The 23,326-nt window shown below is 42.7% G+C and overlaps 1 protein-coding gene across 2 annotated transcripts in view; it reads left to right on the forward strand.

Annotated features, from left to right (window-relative positions):
* Nucleotides 1-117: 117 nt before the first annotated feature.
* The window catches only part of LOC110983423 (F-box/WD repeat-containing protein 11-like), a 34,378-nt gene continuing 11,169 nt past the window's right edge, over nt 118-23,326 (forward strand). Inside the window, exons 1-11 of one of the 2 annotated variants that reach the window (XR_015427450.1) lie at nt 118-383; nt 9,578-9,794; nt 10,400-10,586; nt 13,523-13,616; nt 15,121-15,258; nt 15,941-16,059; nt 16,623-16,728; nt 17,630-17,773; nt 18,576-18,694; nt 20,066-20,176; nt 22,507-22,585. Coding sequence is in view for 1 of the 2 variants with exons in the window: in XM_022242674.2 (XP_022098366.1) it covers nt 330-383; nt 9,578-9,794; nt 10,400-10,586; nt 13,523-13,616; nt 15,121-15,258; nt 15,941-16,059; nt 16,623-16,728; nt 17,630-17,773; nt 18,576-18,694; nt 20,066-20,176; nt 22,507-22,585 (1,368 nt within the window). In the remaining variant the exon portion in view is untranslated. The remainder of the gene's footprint in view (nt 384-9,577; nt 9,795-10,399; nt 10,587-13,522; nt 13,617-15,120; nt 15,259-15,940; nt 16,060-16,622; nt 16,729-17,629; nt 17,774-18,575; nt 18,695-20,065; nt 20,177-22,506; nt 22,586-23,326) is intronic. The other variant, XM_022242674.2, reaches the window with a different exon arrangement.

Here is a 23,326-nt window from a genome sequence, read left to right on the forward strand (position 1 = left end):
ATAAAAGAAATGATGTTAATGATAAAATTAAAGAAGTGATTTTAGGAACGTCACAAACATCTGCAAGCTCCATGGTTCCCTTAGCCTTACAACGTGATTAACGTAGGCGTGATTTTTAATAGCACACGGTACCAGCGAACTGAACATAGCGCCTGTACTTTTTGTACGTACGTACGTACGTACGGCCGGCCGCGGGGTAGAAAAGTATATACACTGTACATGTACATGCATTATGTTGTATGAGTGATCTATCTGAAGGGTGGTACTGGTGACGACGGTAGGCTGTCCTCGAATTATTTTTGTAAATTTGACGGTATCCCACGACAAAAATGGAGATCAGTACTATGAATGAAGATTCAGTATCAGATTTACCAGACGGGATGGTGAGTGTTTTTCTTTTGACATAATGACCCTTTTTTTTTCATCATGAATCACGACACGAGTTCCACTCATCAATTTTCACAAATTTCAGTGTTAATGGGCCAGCTCATTGAGCTTGGTGAGTAGTCATGATCATTGATAGTGATAATGTATGTTACATTTCATTTGGGCGGCTTGGTCATCATGATGGTACAACTATAGAATACATGTACAGGCCCATCAGGATCATCATATCAGCACAATCAGATGAAGTGAACTGTTCTTATGCTGTGTTTTGTTATTGAATTCACTGAGTTGCTCACCCCAGTGTATACATGTACATTGTAGGGCCTAATATACGGTCATTATGAATGTCATGTTGATATTGTTGAGCAGTGAACAGTGGAAAGAGTTGTCATGGACTTTTGGTTGTGTACCATGGCGTAGCCGGAGGCCTGGACATCACTTGACATCCTGTATACAGACTCAATGTCCAACATGCCTGAACACAAAAAATGTGCACAAATTGCAGTGTTTTTGTAGACCTAAGCCTATAGTAGGGGCTTACATGTATATGTATTTCCGTGTCTCTTCCTAAATTGTGCTCCCTGCTAGCTGAGTTTGACTTTTTGTAACATCGCATGTGCTTCTGTGTTTGGAATTCTTCCCTAAAGAATAATAAAGATGCTCTTTTGCCCTTTTGGAGGCTTATGTCTGTAAAGTCGCCAGGTCCCTGATTTCGCGGCCTTTGGTCAAGTCTCACTGGTTTTCACAGTAAGTGGCGAAATAAGGGACCAAGTGACTGTACCGTCTTGGATGTTAGAAAGAATGACACCACTTCTTCAGGAAGTTCATCCTTGCATTTGGTTGTTACAAAGTCAACAACAACATTTGAGAGTCAACAACATTTCCAAAACTGAAAAAGATTGGAAATGTTTAATCGTTTTTCAGTCTCAGAGTTCATAGGCCTTGTCAGTTCTTGTAAGGCCAATTTTCTGGACAACCTGTGTACATGTATGACTGGCCTAGCCCCACTCGTGTGGCACAGACTCTCACTCCGGCTCCCGCTCCATCCTGAGCCACACATCCGTATACGCAATTTCGTGTCGGTGTGCTGAACATTTTCAGCGCACCCACTTACATGTATCATCGTGGGCGCAATTTCTTTTGCACACAGCGATGATCCTTAGCCTCTCTGCTTTCTTAGCACCATTTATTGAATGATTTCACTCGCGTTGTTCTGGTATTTTCCAGTCTTTCTGCCTTCACCCATTCAATCTCACGGGCTCGCTCTCACAGTTGCCATCTTTAAAATAAGGTCGTTGAACATTATGTCACTTGACCCCTCATTGTCTTAATGGCTGTTCCATGTCAAGACTTATCTAATACACAGACTTAGCGATAAGACAGTACATGTACCAACAGGCTCTTCCAAAACTTGGGCAGCAGATTAGTTGGGCTATAAATGGCCATATCTAGAGGGCTTGTTGCCACAGGGGCCTTCTACGGTAGGCCTACATACATGTACATGTATACATTTATGACTGTATGTATCGTACATGTACATGTATGTACCCCTGAAACTATAGGGCTCTCCATTTAGAGAGGCAGAACAAGGAGCCCCGAAGCCCTAGTAGCCCCTACATGTAGGTGTACGCACCATGCCGACACCTCATGGCTGTTCTATTACATGTACATGTGTTCATGGCTGCACACATCAAATGTGTCTAGTTTCTGTACACATGTACAGTATGTACCAGATGTCTGCGAGGAAACAGCCATGAGTTTTTGCTCCTTTGCATAAACACTGATGAAACTTCTGTGAGCACTTTTGGCTTGTGGTTTTACAAACAGTGAATATAGGCTCAGATCTTAACAGTGAGATGTTAAATTTGTCTTTCATTCCTAGTTGATGTGATTTTCAAGGTTCTTTGGGAAAATTAAGGAAGTCTTACGCAACGCAAGGGATACATGTTTCATTGTCGAGAAAAAAAAACATGCTCGCATGTACAGGTACATCTACATGTTTGTGTATGTGCTTGGACATTCATTTGTTTTTGTTAAGTTCACAGAACTCAGAAAATACTCATTCTTTGCCCTGTAGACACCATTTTATGCTGGGATTCTGTTGATTAATCAAAATGATGTCATACCAGACCACAGTTACTGTCACCTCTTTGCTTGAGCTGACCTTGTTTTGACTTGTGGCAAAAATAATGACCCAAATGAGCTGCCTACATGTACATGTACCCCTGTGCACTGTGTAGTATGTACTGCACCTCATCTGCAAGGCCAGTTTCATACATGTAGCACTGCATAAGCAAAAAAGTTGTTTATGCAGGGGTCGATATTAACAGTGGTCGGCTGGCCCGAGGCCAGTAGAAAAGCCAGCAGACCAGCTGACCTAATAAAACTGGTGGTCCAGTGGGCCAGTTGAAATCTGCATGTCTTTTCTGTCTTCGCAAACATCTTTCAATAACCTTCTGTCACATTAAAATGCTTGTTTTGATATGTCTTCCTACTTACAATGTACATTTGCATTTTTGAAGAAAAAACCTGTTATTTTCATGAATTTCCATTCATGTTTCGCTGTTGCAGTGGTGAAAAGACGCGCGTTCAATGCAATAAACCAAGCTGCTCTGGTTCTTGCCGCGCCACGCCCATGCAAAAGAATGCATGATGGAAATGTAGCAATCAGAACCAGTCTGTACTGTACATGTACTGAATGTTCTGTACGTGTACATGTCTACGTCGGCCGTACACGTCATGAATGCAACCCTAAGACTGCAAGTCGAAAAGACATCGATGTTGCAAGAGGTTTTCTGCAAGTTAATTTACCGAACTTGGTCTCTTATTTATGTATATATTTTCTGCGTTCATGATTTTAATTTGAGCTTGTTCTGCTCGTGGCTCAAGGTTTATCGCCCACCGGTCTGGATGCATCACGCGCACTTACCACACGACACATGGACATTGTTGGCTACACATGTATTTTGCTGTCGCGATCGCCCGAGTAGCACTGTTTGAATTATAAGTTTCTTGTGAATTGCCGAATGTAGAAATTTTTACATAGATTAAGACAGGTGTTAATCACTTCTTGAGATAATTTTGGAAGCTGTCGTCCCCACTGATGCATTCAATCAGCAAAAAAAATCCCCCCCCCCCAAAATTCCGACCTACCGATCCTCTTTTGGGGAGGCATCGCACAACTGTTCGGGGGACTAATACCAGTAAAAGACTGCATGTATTGCAGTAGGCCTAAGTTAAAAAAAAACGTAATAATCGTAGATTCTGAGAAATCTTGGGCAAGTGTTGATCCTATTTGGGCAAACAAATTTATGGCATGGCCTGCCCGATCGGGCAAACTAAAAAAAAAAAGGCCAATTTGTCGTTGCCTGCGCCCTAACAAGGATTGCTCAATGCGGCTGCGTGTGTGATTCTGGTATGGGACCACCAAACTTTCAGCAGGACCAGTGAAAATTTTGAAGTACTGGTCCTGCTGGTTACTAGGAAAAAAAAGATCAACTTCTACCCCTGTTATGAGTGACAAAAACCTTGGTTAGCATGATGACAATCACAAAGAGTTTGAGCTGGTAACCTTTGTTTATTAGGCAATGTTTTTGTCTCTTTTATTCTTTGCTGAAGCAGCTCTATGAAATTGGCCCCTGGTAGTTCTTTGAATGAAGAAGGTATTCGTCATCCATACACTTACAAGTAATTTCAGTTTATTTCCACTTGAAATATAAAAAATGAGGTTTACAGAACCAAAGTACACGTAGTTGATCCAACCTGGACTATCAAGTAGCAAACATCCATTTGTTTTTCTTGAACCCATGAGCATTTCTCCGATCCTTAGATATAATCTGTGCAAATTCACAGCCTGCAAGTGTGTACGTACAGGTACATATGTACATATACAGCGCTTTCTGCATGCGGGACTACTGAGGCATGCGTGCGAGTAGCAAACGATCATCAGTGTCCACTGACTTGCCAGCAAAAACATGCTCAAGCAATAAACTGCAACAATCTACGTGATCTAGGAGAGCAAGGAACAGTCCCAACAACTTCAGGCCATGTTGTTTTTCCTCACTGTACAGCATGACTCTGATTGATTGGCTGCCGGTAGGACATGGAGGAAGATGATACATTGCACATGTAGACCTTGTGTGGTGTCACAGATGCTTGGCTACATGGCAAATGAGTTTTTGTGCTTTATTTTCCAGCACACAGTACATGCATATGTATGGATGTAAGAAGGTAAACATAATTATAGAGTACATGTACATTGTATGTTGTAAATAGCCACAGCATGAGATGACTAATATAAAAATAGGTGGAGCTTTCCTGCCCATAGTACAAGTACTCTGTCCATGGATATGTACGTGTGCACATGTACATGTATATGTCGGTTACATACTTGTACAGTGTAGATCATCTGCAAATTTATGGGCCAGCATATGGGACATACACAGACATGTACATGTACAAATGTAGTTTGAGTGAATCATCTATGCAAAGTATGGGCTCAGGTGTACCTGTGTAATTGTTAATACATGTACATGTTTGTGTAAATTTCATGTTTGCACATGAATTACGAAAACTACACATGTACATATGTTGAGCTGTTCATCATGTACATGTACATCATCCAAGGTACAGATGTACGTGCACATGCACATGTACATGAATAGTATACCAATGCAGACTTGGAGACTAACATTGGGGCAGTTCAGTGATAAACATACACTTACATGTACATGTAAAAGGTGGAAATAAAGTACATGAGTGGTGATGTTAACGTTCTCATGAATAATTTTTAAACCAATAAAAAGAGTCAAGGTTTTTGACCCAAAAGCCATTGGAAGTGATGTTAGTACCGTTACCTTTATCCCCCTTTCAATTCATTTCTTCATACAAATTTGTGATTGTGGGTGTAAATTACATTCACTTGTGCTGTACACATGTATGACTAAAAATGAAGTCGCCATCAATGTGATCAAAATGCCCACTTTGGCACTTTTGCCGTGGAATTGCCCGTTGTTCATGTTCAGGTGGTGCAATGGATTTGATTGGTGTCTCGAGGACAATGCACCTGAGTTCATGTTATGTATTTGGAGTACATGTACATGTATATGTATATACACAGATTAAGGTGTTTCAGGTGTTTGCTAGTGATGCGTCACACCGTGGCCACACATTATGGCTAATGGGCTCATACAGGATGTTGGTCATTTTTCCTGATGAATAGCCTTCCACTTTTGCACTGTGGGTCCTTTGTACATTGTTGTAATATGTGCTCACAGCCCTGTGGATAACATGAACGGGCAAGACAGACACCAGCCAGCACATAGTATTTGAATGACCCACTCATGAATCCACAAATGTAAAAATAGCATGAGTCACAGGAAAAGCATCACATGTAGTTTGAGATTAAAAAAAAAAAACTCATTTGAGGGCGTGCATGTACCTTTTACAGTTGCAAATTAGCATGATATCATCTGTAACTAAATATTCAACTGTTGTGTGGCTTCATGCATCAATTGAAATAATGCACAGGTCCCATAGGCCAGTCATATCAGGTTCCACTATTGCAAACTGCCAGAGTTTCAGTTAGGTACATGTGTACCAGTACCCTGCCGTACTCATTACATGCGCATGTAGGTACAATATGACGCACATGTACAGTACATGTACATGACCCAGTTGTGTGCGTACATGTACATGTACATGCCATGGCGGCGTTTCATAATTTGTGAAATCGAAGACAGGGCTATGAGATTACCACAGTCCAGGTTCACCGCATGCGGGTATAAAGCACCGACCAATTACGAGGTGCAGAACGGACCAAGCTGAGGCTGACCAGCAGGCAATCTGGTCTAGGCAGCAGGGGGGAGGGGGGCTGAAGCTGTTCCCTCCCACAGGTACAGTAATTGCGGTTTGGGCCATCGTCTTAGGTTTGTCTGTCGCCACAGTAGCTTCTATTAGAGATGGATGAGAGAGATGTGGAGAAATGTCTAGATGCTGAGATTAGCATACAAGTACATGTACATATTCAGGGTATTCATGAAAATATAAATTTACATATTTACCGTATAATTAATTATATTTAAAGTGAAAAAAAAGTCTGTTGTTCATATGTAGCATGCTTCTAAAAACAAGTGCTGCACCTGTAGGATTCTCTTATGGCTCATGTATGTGAACTGTGTACTTTTTAGAGCACAATAGTATTATACAATGTACATGTACATGTATGTATGTGTTTATGTAATTCGCGTACGACCCACCATGTTCTGTGTGTGTATGTTGTTGCCCATCTACAGTACATGTGGCACGTACCTGTACATGTACATGTATGTACACATATACATGTACATGGCATTGATAGTGCTGTTGCCATGAATCAAATAGTCAACATTGAGGATGCTATCACTTCCAGGGTACAATGTACATCATACATGTAGCTGTACCGGTATGTGTTCATTTGTACATTTACAGCAAGGAAGCACATGTCTCGACGTACATGTAGGATACTTGCATAATGTACATCGACCCCCCCCCGGTACATGTAAAAGTTGTATACTGTTATTGGAAATCAGGAACTTGAAAAAAGGATGTTAATTGTCATTAATTGTACTGTATGTGCATTCTCATTTGCTTGTGTGTGCAAATCAATAAATCTGGCTAGTCCAAGCAAAGTTGCCGCTTAAAAAGTTACAGTTTTCAGGCAATGGCCTGATTTCAGGTAGTTTTTCTTGAAATGCTGGGCCAATTTCAGGCCGTAACAAGGTACATGTACATACATGCACAATGTATACATTTTTTCACTGTAGGCTTCTCTGGCCTTCATGTCAGGCTCTGGATGAGTACATGTACATGTATTTGTCTGGCATCCCTGTGCTTCATAAGCGTGGACGTGTGCTATTTATTGACCAGAATCCTTGGGAAATCCCACATTTTGAAATATATGCCGGTATTTCAGGAAAACAAGTTGCCAACATTGTCATTGATGTAGGGACTTCCCCTACTCTCCCACACAACTATACAAACGTACACGTACATTGTAATCCTTCCGGATTTCAAGAGCAGGTGAACATGCATTGTCTACATGTAGTTTTTGCATTTTATGATCATGAGCAGTATACATGTATGCATACGTGGAATGATGAATACGGAATAGACAGTGTTGTACGGGTACATTTACAGTACAGTACATGTAACGTACAGTTACATTTTATGTAGCGGTTCCTTTTCATTGGCGGAAGTCATTCTCTGGGCTTGTATGCATGTACACCGGTATCTCTTCCAGCTTGCTTAGAGGGTGTGATCTGAAAACTGTTGCATTTTTTTGTTGGTTTTGTTGACTGGTCGTATGTAATGTTGACCCAGTTTTATCTTTCTATTTTACTATGTCTTGATTGACCCAAGGTTTTGATTCATTTTTCAAAATCACACGCCTAGAAAAATTGCACGCCTGGAAATGTGCAGAAGTGTTTTTTTTTTCACACGCCTGCTATTTCCAAATCACAAGGACTGCTTTTATTCCCATTCTAATTGAAATGAAGTCACCTGCATGTTTCAGACAGGGGAACAGCTCAATGCTAGCACACATGTACATGTATTTGATTGATGCACGGATTCCAAATTTTAAAATTGCACCAGACTTACATGTACATGTACATCTACAAGAAAATGTCTTGTTCACCCCAGAACTACATGTAATACGTGACTTGAAATCTTCCAATTATGAAGACTTCAGCTCATAACAAATTTGACACAGTCAATATTAAATATAGCAGGGTAAAGCATCTTCCATGAATATTTTTGTACGGCAAAAGCAGGTACGAAAAAATAATCTGATTATACATTCACTTTGTAAATTGTGCTGAGTTTCTTGTCATTAAAGGTTTAAACTCAAGGATGACCATACAGCTCGAAGTTAGAACAAAATAAAACCCCGGTTTACAGCATCCTAGGAGACATGAACACATACGTTTACATGTACATGTAGTCAGGTAGTGTGCTGTAAATGTACATGTAATGTGATAATTCTTTTGAAATATATATTGGCAGTTTCACCCCGTCTAGATCAATGGTCACAAAGGTCCATTCTGAAGTGCACCGGTGCATGTGTATGACTTTTCTCACAAAAACATTTTCATTTGCAGCTACAGTGTACATGTACATGTTAGTAGATTTGCACCACAATCCATGTACTGTTACATGAAATTTAATGGCATTTTTTTCCTACAATACAGTGTATCATACTGTACATGGATCCCTGTTATACCAGGCAAGATATGGGACGGAGGGGTACCCCCCTTACCTGTGCAATCCCCGTACACACTGTAGACTATTGTCACCTAACACATCCCCCCAGAAGTCTGTAAAGAATTCCTAAGATTCCGATCAACACAAAGGCCGGGGGGGAGGGGTTCTCTCCGTCCCATATCTTGCTTCAAATGATCCCCCAGTGTACCGGTACAGGCACTGTAATGTACAACAGTAGAAACATAGCCAGGACATTTACAATGTACATGTCCATGTATGAATTTCAGACAATCTGTGGCCGGGTGAGCTGTAACATGAATACAGATTGCTCCTTCTTGTGATACAGTGAACCCAGCCTCCCTCATTAATATGCCTCCCAGTGCACCTCAGGCAAAATAAACTGCTCAACAAATCACCCCTCGAGGCCAGTTTAACTACTCCACTCCAAGCAGTCAATATTTGTACATGTACATGTAGTCTGTTTTAGTAATTCTATCACATGTATGGCGTGTACTGTACATTGCTGTATCGTACATGTACATGTACATTCACATGTGTGCTTACATGTAAATGAACTGTACACGTATACATGTACGTGATTATAGCGGTCATACTTCTTCCTGCATCGCTAACAGTACACATAGCTTGTACATGTACATGTACAGTGTACATCCTGACAGGTTCATCTGCTGTAAAGGTTTCTCGCTGGCCAGGTACATGTACCGTACGTTGTATATGTATCATTGTGTACAGTTTGTTTACTCACCACATGTGTTTTTCCCTTTTATTTGCCTACCCTGTACTTGGATACATGTATGTATGCCTTGTTCCTCTGCCTCCTCACACAGAGCCCCGACAGTAAACATGTACAGTGTACATGTACATCGGCAGTGCTGTAGTTTGCTATGAAAACAGTCACGGCAATAATCTGCCCTGCTCTCTTCCCCAGACGATACCGGTGCGGTCGGTCTCCCGGAACAAAGAGCCCTCGCCCAACTATGAGGGTGAGAAGGCCACCTGTCTCAAGTATTTTGACCTGTGGAAGGAGAACGAGCAGCTGGAGTTTGTGGAGCACCTCATAGCGCACATGTGCCACTACCAGCACGGCCAGCTCAACTCCTACCTCAAGCCCATGCTGCAGAGAGACTTCATCTCGGCGTTACCCAGTGAGTGTTGTCGTACTAACTAGCCGTACGTTACTTGTAAGCCACTCCATCTTTACGTGTGAGGCCTGATGTCCTTTTTCAGTCGTATCGCCGATGGGCTGTGTTGTATTCAGGTCTTGGGTCCAGGGGGATGGGTTGTGATGAAAGTGGTTTTCTTAGAGCAACCGTCCGAATGTTTTCATCCGTAAAAGAATTCTTAAGATAGATGGAAGTACCGTTTCTGAAATGTTGCTGCTTTCGAATCCTGGAAGAAAAATACAAAAAACTGTTGGTGATATTTGCCAGTTGTACCGCTAAAATCACAGCTGTGTTTGGCTCATCAGAGCGCCTGTCATGCTCGATGTATCTCATGTCTTAAGATTGATCTCGTGTACTGAAGACTTCTCATAGTCCTTTGTGCATGCATTTTAACGCTTCAGCACTCGTATCGGTACATGTCTGTTGAATCACAACCACCTCCATGTTTCAACTTTTGCCTTTAACGTGACATTGTTCGCCATAAGAATGACTGACAGAGCGCATTGTGCATCTCCGTCAAATACCAGACTCGCAATCCTGAGAGCAACTTGCGACAAGCTCTGTCTCCGGTTTCTCTCTCTCCGCAGAGAAAGGCCTAGATCAAATAGCAGACAAGATCCTGTCCTACCTGGACGCCAAGTCGCTCTGCGCAGCTGAGCTAGTCTGCAAGGAGTGGAAGCGGGTCATCTCGGACGGGATGCTGTGGAAGAAGCTGATCGAGCACAAAGTGCGGACAGACGAACTCTGGCGGGGGCTGGCAGACAGGAGGGGATGGTGAGAAATTTTGTAATTTTGGAATTAGGGCCGTGTCCCAAAATGTGTGCTTGTGTTTGCCAACAGTGCATAGCAACTGAAAGTTTAATGGGGAACGGGACTTTCTTTTCAAACTTTTTCACTCTCCAGGGAATTCATTTTCATAAAACGAAATGTAAAAACAGTTTCCCACAATGGGAAAACACTCTGAGACCTTTTTGCATGAGTGGGCAAACATTTTCACACCTTTTCACACCAGTGGGAAACATTTTCATATCTTTTCATATGAGTTTGAAAAAATTTCACACCTTTTCACACCAGTGGAAAATAGAGTCACACCTTGTGAATTGCGAATATGAATGAGAAGGTGCATTGTTTCACAAAATTTCCCATTTTTATTCAGTGTTAACTTTCAATTGTAGCACACTGTGTCTGCCGCACCATGCATTGCCAAAACCCCCAAATCCTAGTCAGAAAACAGCCGATGCAGTTCAGCCAAAGCCTCATGCATTGCATGTAAAGCTTGAGTCTTGTACTCCAAAGCTCTTTTCAGAGTGTATTTACAGTCTTAGTCTTTGTGGACAGTTATCAAATGTCACTTCCTGCAGAACTGGGAGTTCACTGCCTTCATTCCCATTGTTGTTTGGCTCATCGGCCCACGAGTGATCCACTTTGCAGTTTGATTTGCTAATGGAAATTTGCTCCTTGCCAATGGCATTGCTACAAGGAATTCTGGGCATAATAGCACTCATTTGTACTCGTACTGTAGGTTCTCAAACGTACACAAATGTTAAAGAAATTTAGCATTTTTTTCCCAGCATCCTCGGAAGGAAAACCCCATCAAGTTGACCAGATTGCCCTTCTGAAACAAAATTCAGCTTTTGAAGCGGACCTTGAGCAGTCCATTTAACAGTTCCCATGTACACCTGCACTGTAGATAAAAGAGGCCTTTTGTAAAATCTTGTGAAAAAAAAAAACATCTGTAGCTTGCAGTTTCTGTTTGTTTTTACCCAGCTGTTTTCAGCTGACCTTGATTACAGTTCAGTCGAAAGTTTACATATATGTACGAAAGTTTACATATATGTACCGGTGTGGCATTTTCAGCTGTCACCCGGTCTCAGCGGTCCCCCCTGTGAATAGCCGGACATTAAACGGACGACTTTCCCGTTGTTGTGCGCAGAGATGGCATGACGTATTTTACCATATTTGGTAAGGGGGACCGCTGAGACCGGGAGACAGCTGGGACTGCCACACCGGTACACTTGGACTGAAAGTAATTAAGTATAGTTCTTTGAAGACTTTTGTCTATTCCTGGTTACCATTCCTTTTCTGTATCTGATCAACTTAGAGACTCTCCTTCAGTAATTCTCTGTGTACAGGTTGATGATTATAAAGTGGATGTGCTTGCTTATTCAGTAGTGAAAAAAATGATTGTGAAAATCAGCAAACTCTTATAAATTGTAATTCCACATGCAGTAAAGCTTTCCATCACAAATATGTATGGATGGTAACTTGCATGAAGCTGGATGTTTTGAAGGTACAGTCGGCCATTTGTTATTTGTGCGGGACATTATGTTCTTTTGAGGCAACAAAAGTGCTCAAAATCTGAAGAATGGTGCAACTAACCATATCAAATTTGAGCTACATGTACATTGTACATGTACAGTGCACCGGTATGTACTGGTACGTGTGACTTGCACTGGTATATTCCAAGAAAAACAGTATTCTGGGATCTCAACTTCAAATAAAAGGTTCTAGAGTCGTTTTTTGAATTGCACCCATATTCAGTGCTCATCTGGGACAGTTCACATTCATCCGATTACAGCTACACAGTGTTGACAGTGTTGCCGACTGAACTTGTGTATTTAAAGCAACCTTGTGCGCATGAGCGTTGTGTCAAGGCTTGTTGGCACTTTACTGCCTTCAAAATGGCAATTTTTAAAAGTACATCTGTGTACATCGTTGGAAACGGTCTTCTTTCACTGCTTTCTCCAAAGTGACAGCTTGCCTGAAAAAAGTATCCCAGAGGGAGCTTTAACCCTAGCCCCCAGGGTGTATGTAAAATTGTATTAAAATTGGAGGATTTGGGACTGTTAGGGTTAAGTCCCATGTCTGTATGTCGAGATTGCTATCGTGTAATTGGGGCGTGATCCCTGGCTATGTGGTACAGCGTGTTTCAGGTTTAATGGTTTCTGCCTAGCGCCCCCGGAACAGAGATATTGACAAATTGGAAGAGCGACCAACATACCGGTAGGGCTGGATAGGTCAGTTGGTAGAGCACTGGTACGGTATTCCGGAGGTCGCAGGTTCGAATCCCGCTCCAGTCCATGTCTTAGTTCATGCTTATAATCATTTATAAGCACCTAGTCAGTTTCCCTACTTGTATATACACTTACCCATACATGTACATGTAGTTTGTTTCATGAGTTTGCTTTTCAACAGTTATTTTATCAGTAACTTTATGGACAGCTGCAAAGGTGGGACTGCACATTTGGACACGGACCACCGATGGGACACTGTTCATGTATATCAGAAGAATCCAAACCCTGAGCAAGGCCTCAAAAGCATTTTTCCCATTTTACATGTACAATTTGAACGATGTTTGCATAACCAGCTGATCACCAGGACTCGCTGTTTATTCTTAATTATACTTTGTGTGTCTGGTAATCCCACAAGGATTTACTGTGCTTTGCCAACATCCGTTTGACATTTTGAAGCGGCTTTGCAATATAAGTAAATGTACATGTACCTACATGTAGCTGGCTTTCCTGGAGACTTGCAGTCAGCTTGTTATTCCAAATTATTCCGATCCTTATTTCTTCATCCAAATGCATTTACATGTACATGTAGACCTGTTTGTATTGTGTGCCAGAAATGTCCCATTGATAAAGCATTTTTCTCTTGACATTTTACACTTGTTTCTTTCTCTCTCTCTCTCTCTCTTGTTTTCATCCAAGGGGGCAATATCTCTTCAAGCCAAAGCCTGGAGAAACGCCGCAGTCCGATATTTACTTTAGGAAGTTGTATCCACGAATTATTCAGGACATAGAGGTACTCTTCTATTTAGCCGTGTTTTGTGGGAACAGTTCACACTTGCAGTTTGCTATCGAGCGCTGAACCCGACGGGGCCACTTTCCAACTTCACGGTCGATACCTCGAGCGTATCATCCGGGAGTTCTCCACGGTCCTTGTGCATTACCATATAACCACAAGGGCCGTTCTAGAAGGGAGCCAACTATACGTACATGTAGTGCCATCTAATCCCCTCCCCTTCCCCCGACCCTGCAAGAAAAAAGAACAAGCAATAATGTTTTGGGGGAGGGGAAATAACGGGAGAAAGGCAGCTTTTTAGGTTCCTTTACTTTCCTTCAAAAATCCTGTCAAAAATCACGAAAATGTAGCCTCTGCACTTAGAAAGACCATAAAAAGTTACCCCAAAAAAGTTCAAATGTTTAACCCCCCCCAAAAAAAAAATTGACCCCCTCCCCGAAAAATTGGTTCTGAGCCCACCCTTTCACAAATACAGACTGATGCTGAAGTCACTTCATGTATTCTTTTTTTCTAATGCAGTGATTAATGTATGGGTTCTGGTTTGTTGTTTTACCTGGTCTGTAGTTACTGGTATGCGTTTGCATTGTACATGCGCAATCATGGCTTTTTGTGTTAAAATCATATTGATACGCTCATGAATATTCCTCAGTGATCGCCATGTTGCATGAATATGTAACGTGCACTATATGTTCCTCTCTTTAAGCACTTTGTGCTGGAGGCATGTGTTAACACTGTCTGGCTGTGTCTACACACGCCTAGCTGATAGGTTAAAACGGCCAGCATGCCTGGATATACATGTACCTCTGGATGAGGTGTTAAGTTTTTGTAAACACACTAATCCACTAGACTCACACACTGTTAGAGAAGTCCCTGGAAGTGGACCATGTGATAAACATGGGTAGGGAATGTTGCTCCAAGTAGCACACCCCAGAGTGTTGAAAAATGAGAAACAGTGTACAAATGCTGTACGTACGAATCATTACTTGTGGCATTTGACTGTATGTTAAAAGTTGGCAGAGATATCTTGCCTTTTTTGAAAATCGGAATTACCTTCCAGAAATAGCACTGCCGGCATGTGCTTAAATGATGCATTCCAAATGGAAAATTACATTTTGGCTTGATAACGAACCAAAGTGTGTGCTGAAACAAGTAGAATTGAAATTTTATGCATGCTTTTCTACATGAACTTCCTTGTTCTGAAAAGGCCAAGTGGCCACTTTTCCTGTTCATCCTCCTGCTTGCATTGCACTTCATACCCTACATGTATATTTGTATAAGACGACGTTCCTTCTGGGATATTTGCTTTGTTTATCTGTTACATTTCGTGTTTAGTCTGAATTTCCTGAAAAAAGTTACAGCACAGGGTACATGTACATGTATTAGTGCTTGTGAATGTACATACATGTACATACTGCACATGTGTGCATGCTTTGTGGTCCTGGCTTACACCTTCTGCTTAACATATTTTGTCTTCGCTGCTCTCTGTTTCCTTTTTTTTTTTCAGAATATAGAGAACAATTGGCGGTGTGGCCAGCACGAATTGTTCAAAATCCACTGTCACAGTGAGAACTCCAAGGGGGTGTATTGTCTACAGTATGATGACCAGAAGATTGTCAGCGGGCTCAGAGACAATACAATCAAGGTACGTGTATGCAGGTGGGTCGTGTGAGACCAAGTCGGAGCTCCCCAGGCTTTACAATCCTGTCCGATTTTAGAGGCAGATTGCATACGTTGATGTACATGTACAACAGACGGGAAATTCTTACGTTCAGCTGAGTCTCGTCTTTGACGCTGTCAGAAAGTTCAGAAGAAAGGTTTGTATTGTTTGAAGTTTGCTGGGTTTTTTTTTTCAAATCAGTTGCTTGGCCACCAAAGTGGAATGATAAAGTACAGGCACTGTGCAATAAAGACATTGCTACAGATTTGACACTTTCTCACCGTACTCTGTGGTACAGTTGCAGTTATATGCCTTGAGGTATCCCTTTTCTTTTCACCGATTCATTCCAAGCAAATTTTTGGACATGTGCAATTTAAACAGAGTTGTGTGTAAAAAGTGGTCACAGCTTTGAAATGCACGTGTGATTTACTAGCACTCCACTTTGAAGAATGGATGATTAAATGCAGGGCAACGTATTAAAGCAAGATGTTAAAGTTCTGCCATGTTGGAAAAACAGCCTCTTGGAGACCTCTTATGGGCTTGTAGGAAGCCTATGTTTGGACCCTGAAGTTTACAAAATAGCCTTTGCACACCGTGTTATATATTCTGTATGTTGCCGTGGACCACTCGTATTTTCCTTTGCCCCTTTGTCACCTGGTCTCTGCAGATCTGGGACCGTCAGACGTTGCAATGTGTACAGGTGCTCACTGGTCACACGGGCTCTGTCCTGTGCTTACAGTATGACGACAAGGTCATCATCACCGGGTCAAGTGACTCCACTGTCAGGTGAGATCCTGGGAGAGGGGAAGATAGTTCCGGTGTACTTCTGGGGCTGTTTTATATTGGAACCGAGTGACCGGTTTTCCCACGCGGTTGGGTACCTGCAGAACTGTGGTTTGTTGGAGCTGCGATTGATTTACTACAGAACTTGCTACTCAGTACCCAAAGTCATACAGAGATATCTGAATGTGTATTTTATATCTGTAATATCTTGTGTACAAAGTTCCTGAACAACCGCGGTTGTACAGTGTGCCTGGGTGTTTCTGTGTAGGCTGTTTGACACCCAACTAATGTTAAGTTATATAGAACAATTTAAACAAGACAGCTAGGCTGTTGAATGTGCTGGATGGAGAACAGTTTCAGCCATTGGACCTTTCCTGCCTGCCACATCAAGCTGACAAAGCAATCCTGATGGGCATAAAACTGCTCTCCATCTTGTAAGCTTCGCAGTCTAGCTATCTTTTTTTTTTTTGCAATGATACCCTTTGATCGTTCTGTGTGCCTTCCTAGCTGTTAGGATGTCTTACGTAGTTTTTTTCTGTGCCGATCATTTGTGTCCTTTGTCACAGAGTGTGGGACGTCAACACCGGCCAGATGCTTAACACACTCATCCATCACTGCGAGGCAGTGCTTCATCTTAGGTTCAGCAACGGCTTGATGGTCACCTGTTCAAAGGTACGCTCTGTTTCCAGATGACGCGATGGGGGGCGATCTCAATCTTTCTCAAAACAAAAGTAGGGCCATGTCCAAATCTGGCATCTAGAGCTCCATGTCGGACTTGGTTCTTCACCGGTTGCAAATAATCAGGCAGATGCCAACAGTGGTTGGCGGACATGGTCATTGCCAGGGAAAGAAATGGCTTACTGATCTGCGGATCTTTCGTCTTGGCAGCTCCCTTCTGTGCTGTGACAATTTGTGCAGTTTGCCAATGTGACAAAAGTTTACATGCAACTATGCCTAACATACGACCCAAATGGAAGATGGCATTCATGTATATAAGTATATTAATGTGCTAGTTTAGATATAACCATTCCTCCTCAACATTTTGTCGTAAAGAGAGAGTGAGGAAAACATTGCAATGTGCACTTTATAATCTTTGCTGCAGTAGAATTGCCACTTAATGTGTCTTGCTGGATGTTTTTGTTGCTAAGCGATGCAATCCAGCAAAATGAGTGGTTTGTTGACCAAGGCCGATTTAGTATTTTTCATTTCTTCAAAGGGTATACGTGTACTTTGTTGTCCTCATTTCTGTTTAAAATCCCAACCTTGACACAATCCTTTGATTAACAGTAGTGGAAGCTGAAATGTGAATAGATTTGACTTTGGATGTTTGATTCCGAGACGTTTCTTCAAATAAGAATTTGACAGACGACTCATTTTGCTCAACTGCATCACACTGATATCACAAAAAAGAAGAGCCTGGTAGGGTGTGCAAAGAATGTGTCACAGGATTTCTTTACTGTGCGATATCTTGGCGGGTGAAGAATAGTGGGTTTGAAAAATCTGCCATTGACAAAACACTGACATAAAGAATAGTGTTAAGGGAGATGTATGCTGTTTCCGGGTACCTGCTTAGGACCGGTCCATCGCAGTGTGGGACATGCGGTCGGCGACCGAGATCAACCTCAGGCGAGTGCTGGTGGGTCACCGGGCGGCAGTCAACGTGGTGGACTTTGATGACAAGTACATCGTGTCGGCCTCTGGAGACAGGACCATCAAGGTAAGGCTCTTGGAAAGGCGGTAGGCTTGGATGCCGTGTAAGTTGCTTCACAAGATGACAGCGTTTTCAGAAGAACTTACGCCTTGCTAGAAGTGAGTGAATCATAACAATGGAATGTTCTTGTATGTGGAACTAGTTCCTCACGTTGAGACTTGGGTTCTTGTGACTTTGTGTGAAGTCCTTCATTGATAGTGAGATACTTGTAGAGTGCACAAGTGGGGGATGACCAATAGCCCTACTTACGATGGTGGCTACCCAGGCCAGACTGTCCCACACATCGTGAATGACCATCCACCGAGGCTTTTCCTTGGTGGTGTTAGGGCCATTCACAAAGTGTCCGATGCTGCCTTGGCCTGGATGACCACCCTCGACCTGAAACTGTAGGCCGTGCATGCCATAGGCAAGGAAAAGAAGACCTTTGCAAATTTGGCTCGATTTTTTTGAAGCACTATGAAGTTAATAGTGGTGCATACATGTACATGTATTTTTATATTGTCTGGGTCATTCAGGACCAGAGCTGAGCTCAGCATGAACTGCAGTCCTTTCACACCATTTTAGAGCAGTGTCGTTTTTATCTCAAACTTCAAACCTAGTAACCCCTAATTTGAAGCTAATTTGACTCATATTTGACTAATGTGAAGTTTGCATTAGCCAGGCAGTTGAAAAAAATCCCAAGACTGAGGCGTCCCTTTGAAACAGTCAGGATTAATTCGGCTATCTGCACAAATCACTGAAAAAGAAAATCTTCAATTATTTTAAAACCACTGATGTGTTGAAACTTTCACGTATTGCCCTCGTCCAGGTATGGAACACCTCAACGTGCGAATTTGTCCGAACACTCAACGGTCACAGGCGAGGCATCGCGTGTCTACAGTATCGAGACAGGCTAGTGGTCAGCGGATCGTCCGACAACACAATCAGGTGAGAAGGGTAGAACAAACCAGCTTGGCAGCACTTGACATTACAAGGAGAGCCTTCAGTTCTAACTTCCAGCCGTACAAATGAACAAACAAATGAAAGGAGCTGTGAAATGTACAATGCGAGGAATTTAAGCTTTGCGACAGTGAATGTTTCTTTAGGGTTTCCAAGACCAGCCCATGCGACTGTTTCACTCATAGTCAACCAAAACTGGGATCGTGTCTTAGAGGTAATGACGTTATGAAAATGCACGAAAAAGCTGGGAGGTATTAAAAATCCAAAGCCCCCTGCTCAGGAACCTTAATCAGCACTGGAAAGGTTAGGTGCAGTTTCTTGTAGAGTTTACAAAATGAAGTTCTCAACTTCTCATGCTACGCTACTTAAAAACCCACACCGCCTTTACAACAAGGCACGACTCAATCATCCCCGAATACAAATGTCCCCTTTTTCCTCCCTGCACAGTCGCACGTGGCATTGTTGCTATGGTCGCCATGATTCAGAAGACATGGGCAGGCCTTGGAGCCTTGCCAGGAATCTTGATGACTCTTGTGTGTGTTGTTTGCGGGCCTGCAGAGTGAGTTGCACAAAAGCTGGATGCGTGCATTTCCCAGGGAGACCAGCCATGCCTTGAGTCACTCTGTTCCCTGGGTTACTAGATGAAATCAACCTGACCAGGGCTATTGGCCTTGACAAATGACATCATCCCATGATGATGAGTTACCAAAGAAAATTGATTTCCAAACCCCAGGACAAATGACATTATTTTGGGTTGTAGCTCATTTTTGTTCGGGGGGGTTGTTGAAATGAATTGGAGGCGTGTTTTATCGGAATGAAGCATTTATTAAAGATCTGTTAATGTTCTATTCAACAATCTCTCGAAGTTGATAGAATTACTTCGTCCAGTTGTGTGTGTTACTTGAAAGAGTAAGTTGTCAAAAGGGGTTGTGCGTCAACGCGTCCTCAGAGAGGGCAAGAATTTTGTATTACTGTGATAGGTTCGAGTAAACCTTTTGTGTATTTGTTGTCACTAAATTGAAATAATGAAGAAACGCTTCGGAGACATGGAGATGCCAGCAGCGCATAACCTGTATAGTGTGAGCCATTTCTTGGGCATACCTGACAAGACCGTGTGAGTAACATTATGTATGAGTGCCCTGACAAAATAGATGGGGAGTTACCAGTTGGACGAGAAATCCTCTTTGGGAAAGACATGTCTCTGGATGAACATCAGGGTAGGTGTTAGCAGGGCAAAAACCAGGGCTTGTGCTGAGAAGGAATTGTGCCCTTGGAGGTTTGGGGGCTGGAGTGCCCCTTCCCTAAAGTAGGAATTCGTTGAACTTAGCCTGTGTTTTTTTGTTGTTGTGGTACTGACAGGTTATGGGACATTGAGTGCGGCGCTTGTCTCAGGGTATTAGAGGGACACGAGGAGCTGGTGCGGTGTATTCGCTTTGACAACAAGCGCATCGTCAGTGGGGCCTACGACGGGTGAGTGTGTCCAGAACTGCTTGCACCTATCTGTCTGCTGCGGCAGTTGTAATAGTGATTTCTCTGCATGGATTGGTAAATTTCAGGGAATTGAAGGGTTTGGATGATTGGCTTTAACCTATTAAGGTAGACAGGGTTCTAGTTGCTTGGTTGTGATTCTCTACAGCTGGTGAGAAAAACAAGTTTGTAATTTAGCCGAGTACAAGAAAAGTGAGTGGCTGCAAAAATATGCATTCATCTGATAGAATGGCTGTTAGTTTAAACTTGCCAGTTGAAACCCTGAATACAATACCATTGGGTGCAATCTTTCCTTTGAATTAGAGAATCATTTAGGAAAGTGGAGTGTCACGCTATGGATTATTTCTTTCATTTTTGCACTCCCCATCAAAGGATTGGAGAAAGTCCCGAGGCAACAATTTGCTTTAAAAGGTTCAACCGGCCTTGTGTTTTAGTCAGTCTTTAGTCATCGTCACCATGGACACGGTTTCATTGTTTCTTGGGAGACGAGTCATGCAGCCTTTTGCCCCCCACTTTCTGTCACCCACACTTTGGCAAACGGTCAATTTAACCAAGCAGTCATGACAATGTGGTATTGTTTGCCGTGCGGGATAATGAGAGCAGGAAATGACAGCAGCGTGACAGTTTGCAAAGGGAAGACTGGCGGGTCACAGTTTGCAGCCTTTTGCAAATCTGACATCTCCATCGGATTGTCCCCCCACCCCCCCCCTCTGCTTTAGTGGCCTTGCTGGTCTGTTCTGACAGGGGGCAGTTATTTCCTGTGCAGATCTTGCGTCAGGATCCCCTACTATCCCCCCCCCGGGGGATCTCTTTGCCAGACTGAGTCATGTAGGCCTGAAGGCCAAGCGATGATGAGGACTGATGAAGTATTTTGGCTCTGGTCCGGCTGAGTTAACACCCACTCCGATGGAGGGGCGGAGGGAGTGGATGATTACCCTCGAGGCCACTGTGCCATCAGGGTTTAGGCTGACTCCTGGGTGGACAAGCTCATTTGCTCACAAACTGCATTTATTCCATAATTAAATGAATGGATGTGATGGGGGAGGGTAGTGCAAAGGAAAGATCTTGGTGCTGTCAAACTGCCATTTTATCTCTAGTCCTTAATTTCCTTCCCTTTCCTGTTTTTATTTTCATCCCTTAGCCCACCAGTTGTTCTCCTTAGCCATTTTAATATCAGATTTCAATCTGTTCTTTTTGAGAGTTTAACTTGCTGTGCATTTTCAAGTTTATTTCATTCTAGCCCTTTGCAACTTGATGAATTCCCCTTTAAGCCAGGCGTTGACATTTTGGCCTCTGACTCATCCGATTTTGTTTTGGGTTTTTTGGGGGGAGGGGGTTTCAAAGCGAGTTGATTCCCCTCCTGTCAAAGTAGAGTTGAAGTATGTGTGTGTGTGTGCTGGATTCATGGACCAGAGCCCAGCTTCTCTTAGCCCAACTATCATAATCAAACATGCTTCACGGTGCCTCTGTATAATCAGATTTTTACACAACATGAAATTGCACTTGTGATCTTGTGTATTTTAATCATATGCTGCTGGGTTTAAGTAGACATTGCGTGATGAGTTCCCGGGGGGATTTTCAAGATTTTCCATTTTCAAAATTCATCAAAAATTCATAACTTCGTTTACTGTGAATGACTGTCTGGTGGCCACTCTAATCTGACAGGCAACATCTATTGACGCCAGAGTATTTCAGCCAGGCCTGCTGCCTTGTAAGGAGAACCCAGATTGTGTGGTCTTGAGTAATTTCCTTTGTTCCCGAAATTGGCCCAGTGCGCTGCTGGCGTCTCCCTGAATGTCACAAATACATGTAGTGTTGTACTGGTTCAAAACAATGACGGATTACCTCCGCTATTGACAACTGAACAAAATGTTGGCAATTCCCAGCAGCTTGGACTTTTGTTCTGAGTACGGTCTTTTGTTAAAAGGCCCAGCTCCTTTGTCCAATTTCGGGTCCCCCCCGGCTATGCGCATAAACCTAAGGTCTCCGGTGCCAGGAACCCCGGCACGAAGTGATGAAAGGTTTTGACAGTGACAACTTGTACATGTACATACACATGATTGGTGAGGTGCTCTCTTTGGGTTTCAGTTTGGCCCAAATCCAAGTGACCACACCCATTTGGCACGAATCCTGGTAAAAAAAGAAATGCTAGCAAGCATCCTGCGTAGTTGGATCTGCGCTCAAGTCCATGATAATTTCAGAAAAAAGAATTGGGGAGGTCTGTGTGCATTCAAAAGGGGAATAGCAAATTTGGATAATCTGGCCTGTTCTTGAAGTATGGCATTTCATTTGTATTTCCTGCATCCTTGTAGTAAAATCAAAGTTTGGGATCTCCAAGCTGCGCTTGACCCAAGGGCTACCTCAGGGACCCTCTGCTTGAGAACGCTAGTGGTGAGTAACAGAGAAACCAATTGAGGAAAAAGTTGGTGGTGCAGGTCATTAGTTCACTTGATTTTTTTAGATCTGTTCAGATCATGTGATAAAAATACCATATGATCCCCAAAGTCGGGATGTTGAGTGGTTTCATCATATGTAGTAATTTACTGTTGTCATTGGAATTTCAGTCTTGAGAATACCTTAGTGTTGTGCAGTGTTGTAGTCAAGACTGTCACAAGACCAGTTACAAGACCAGACACAAGACCAGACACAAGACCAGTCACAAGACCAGACACAAGACCAGACACCAGACCAGACACCAGACCAGACACAAGACCAGACACAAGACCAGACACAAGACCAGTCACAAGACCAGACACAAGACCAGACACAAGACCAGTCACAAGACCAGTCTCAAGACCAGTCTCAAGACCAGTCACAAGACCAGTCACAAGACCAGTCACAAGACCAGACACAAGACTAGACACAAGACCAGTCACAAGACCGGTCATGAGACCAGACAGAAGACCAGACACAAGACCAGACACAAGACCAGTCACAGTACAATACCAGACTCAAGACAAGACATACATGTAAGACCAGACATGACCTGTCCAAAACCAGATATAAGACCCATCTCAAGATCAGTCACAAGACCAGTCACAGACAACAGGGCAAACAGTGTGACAAAGGAGTTTTTTGAATGCTACTGAAATTCATGCGGGAGGTCTTGTGTCAGTCTTGTGTCATGGGCTC

The sequence above is a fragment of the Acanthaster planci genome, linkage group LG13 (genome assembly GCF_054643075.1).
Source record: "Acanthaster planci isolate LZ-2023a linkage group LG13, COTS_SCS, whole genome shotgun sequence".
NCBI classification, from domain to species: domain Eukaryota; kingdom Metazoa; phylum Echinodermata; class Asteroidea; order Valvatida; family Acanthasteridae; genus Acanthaster; species Acanthaster planci.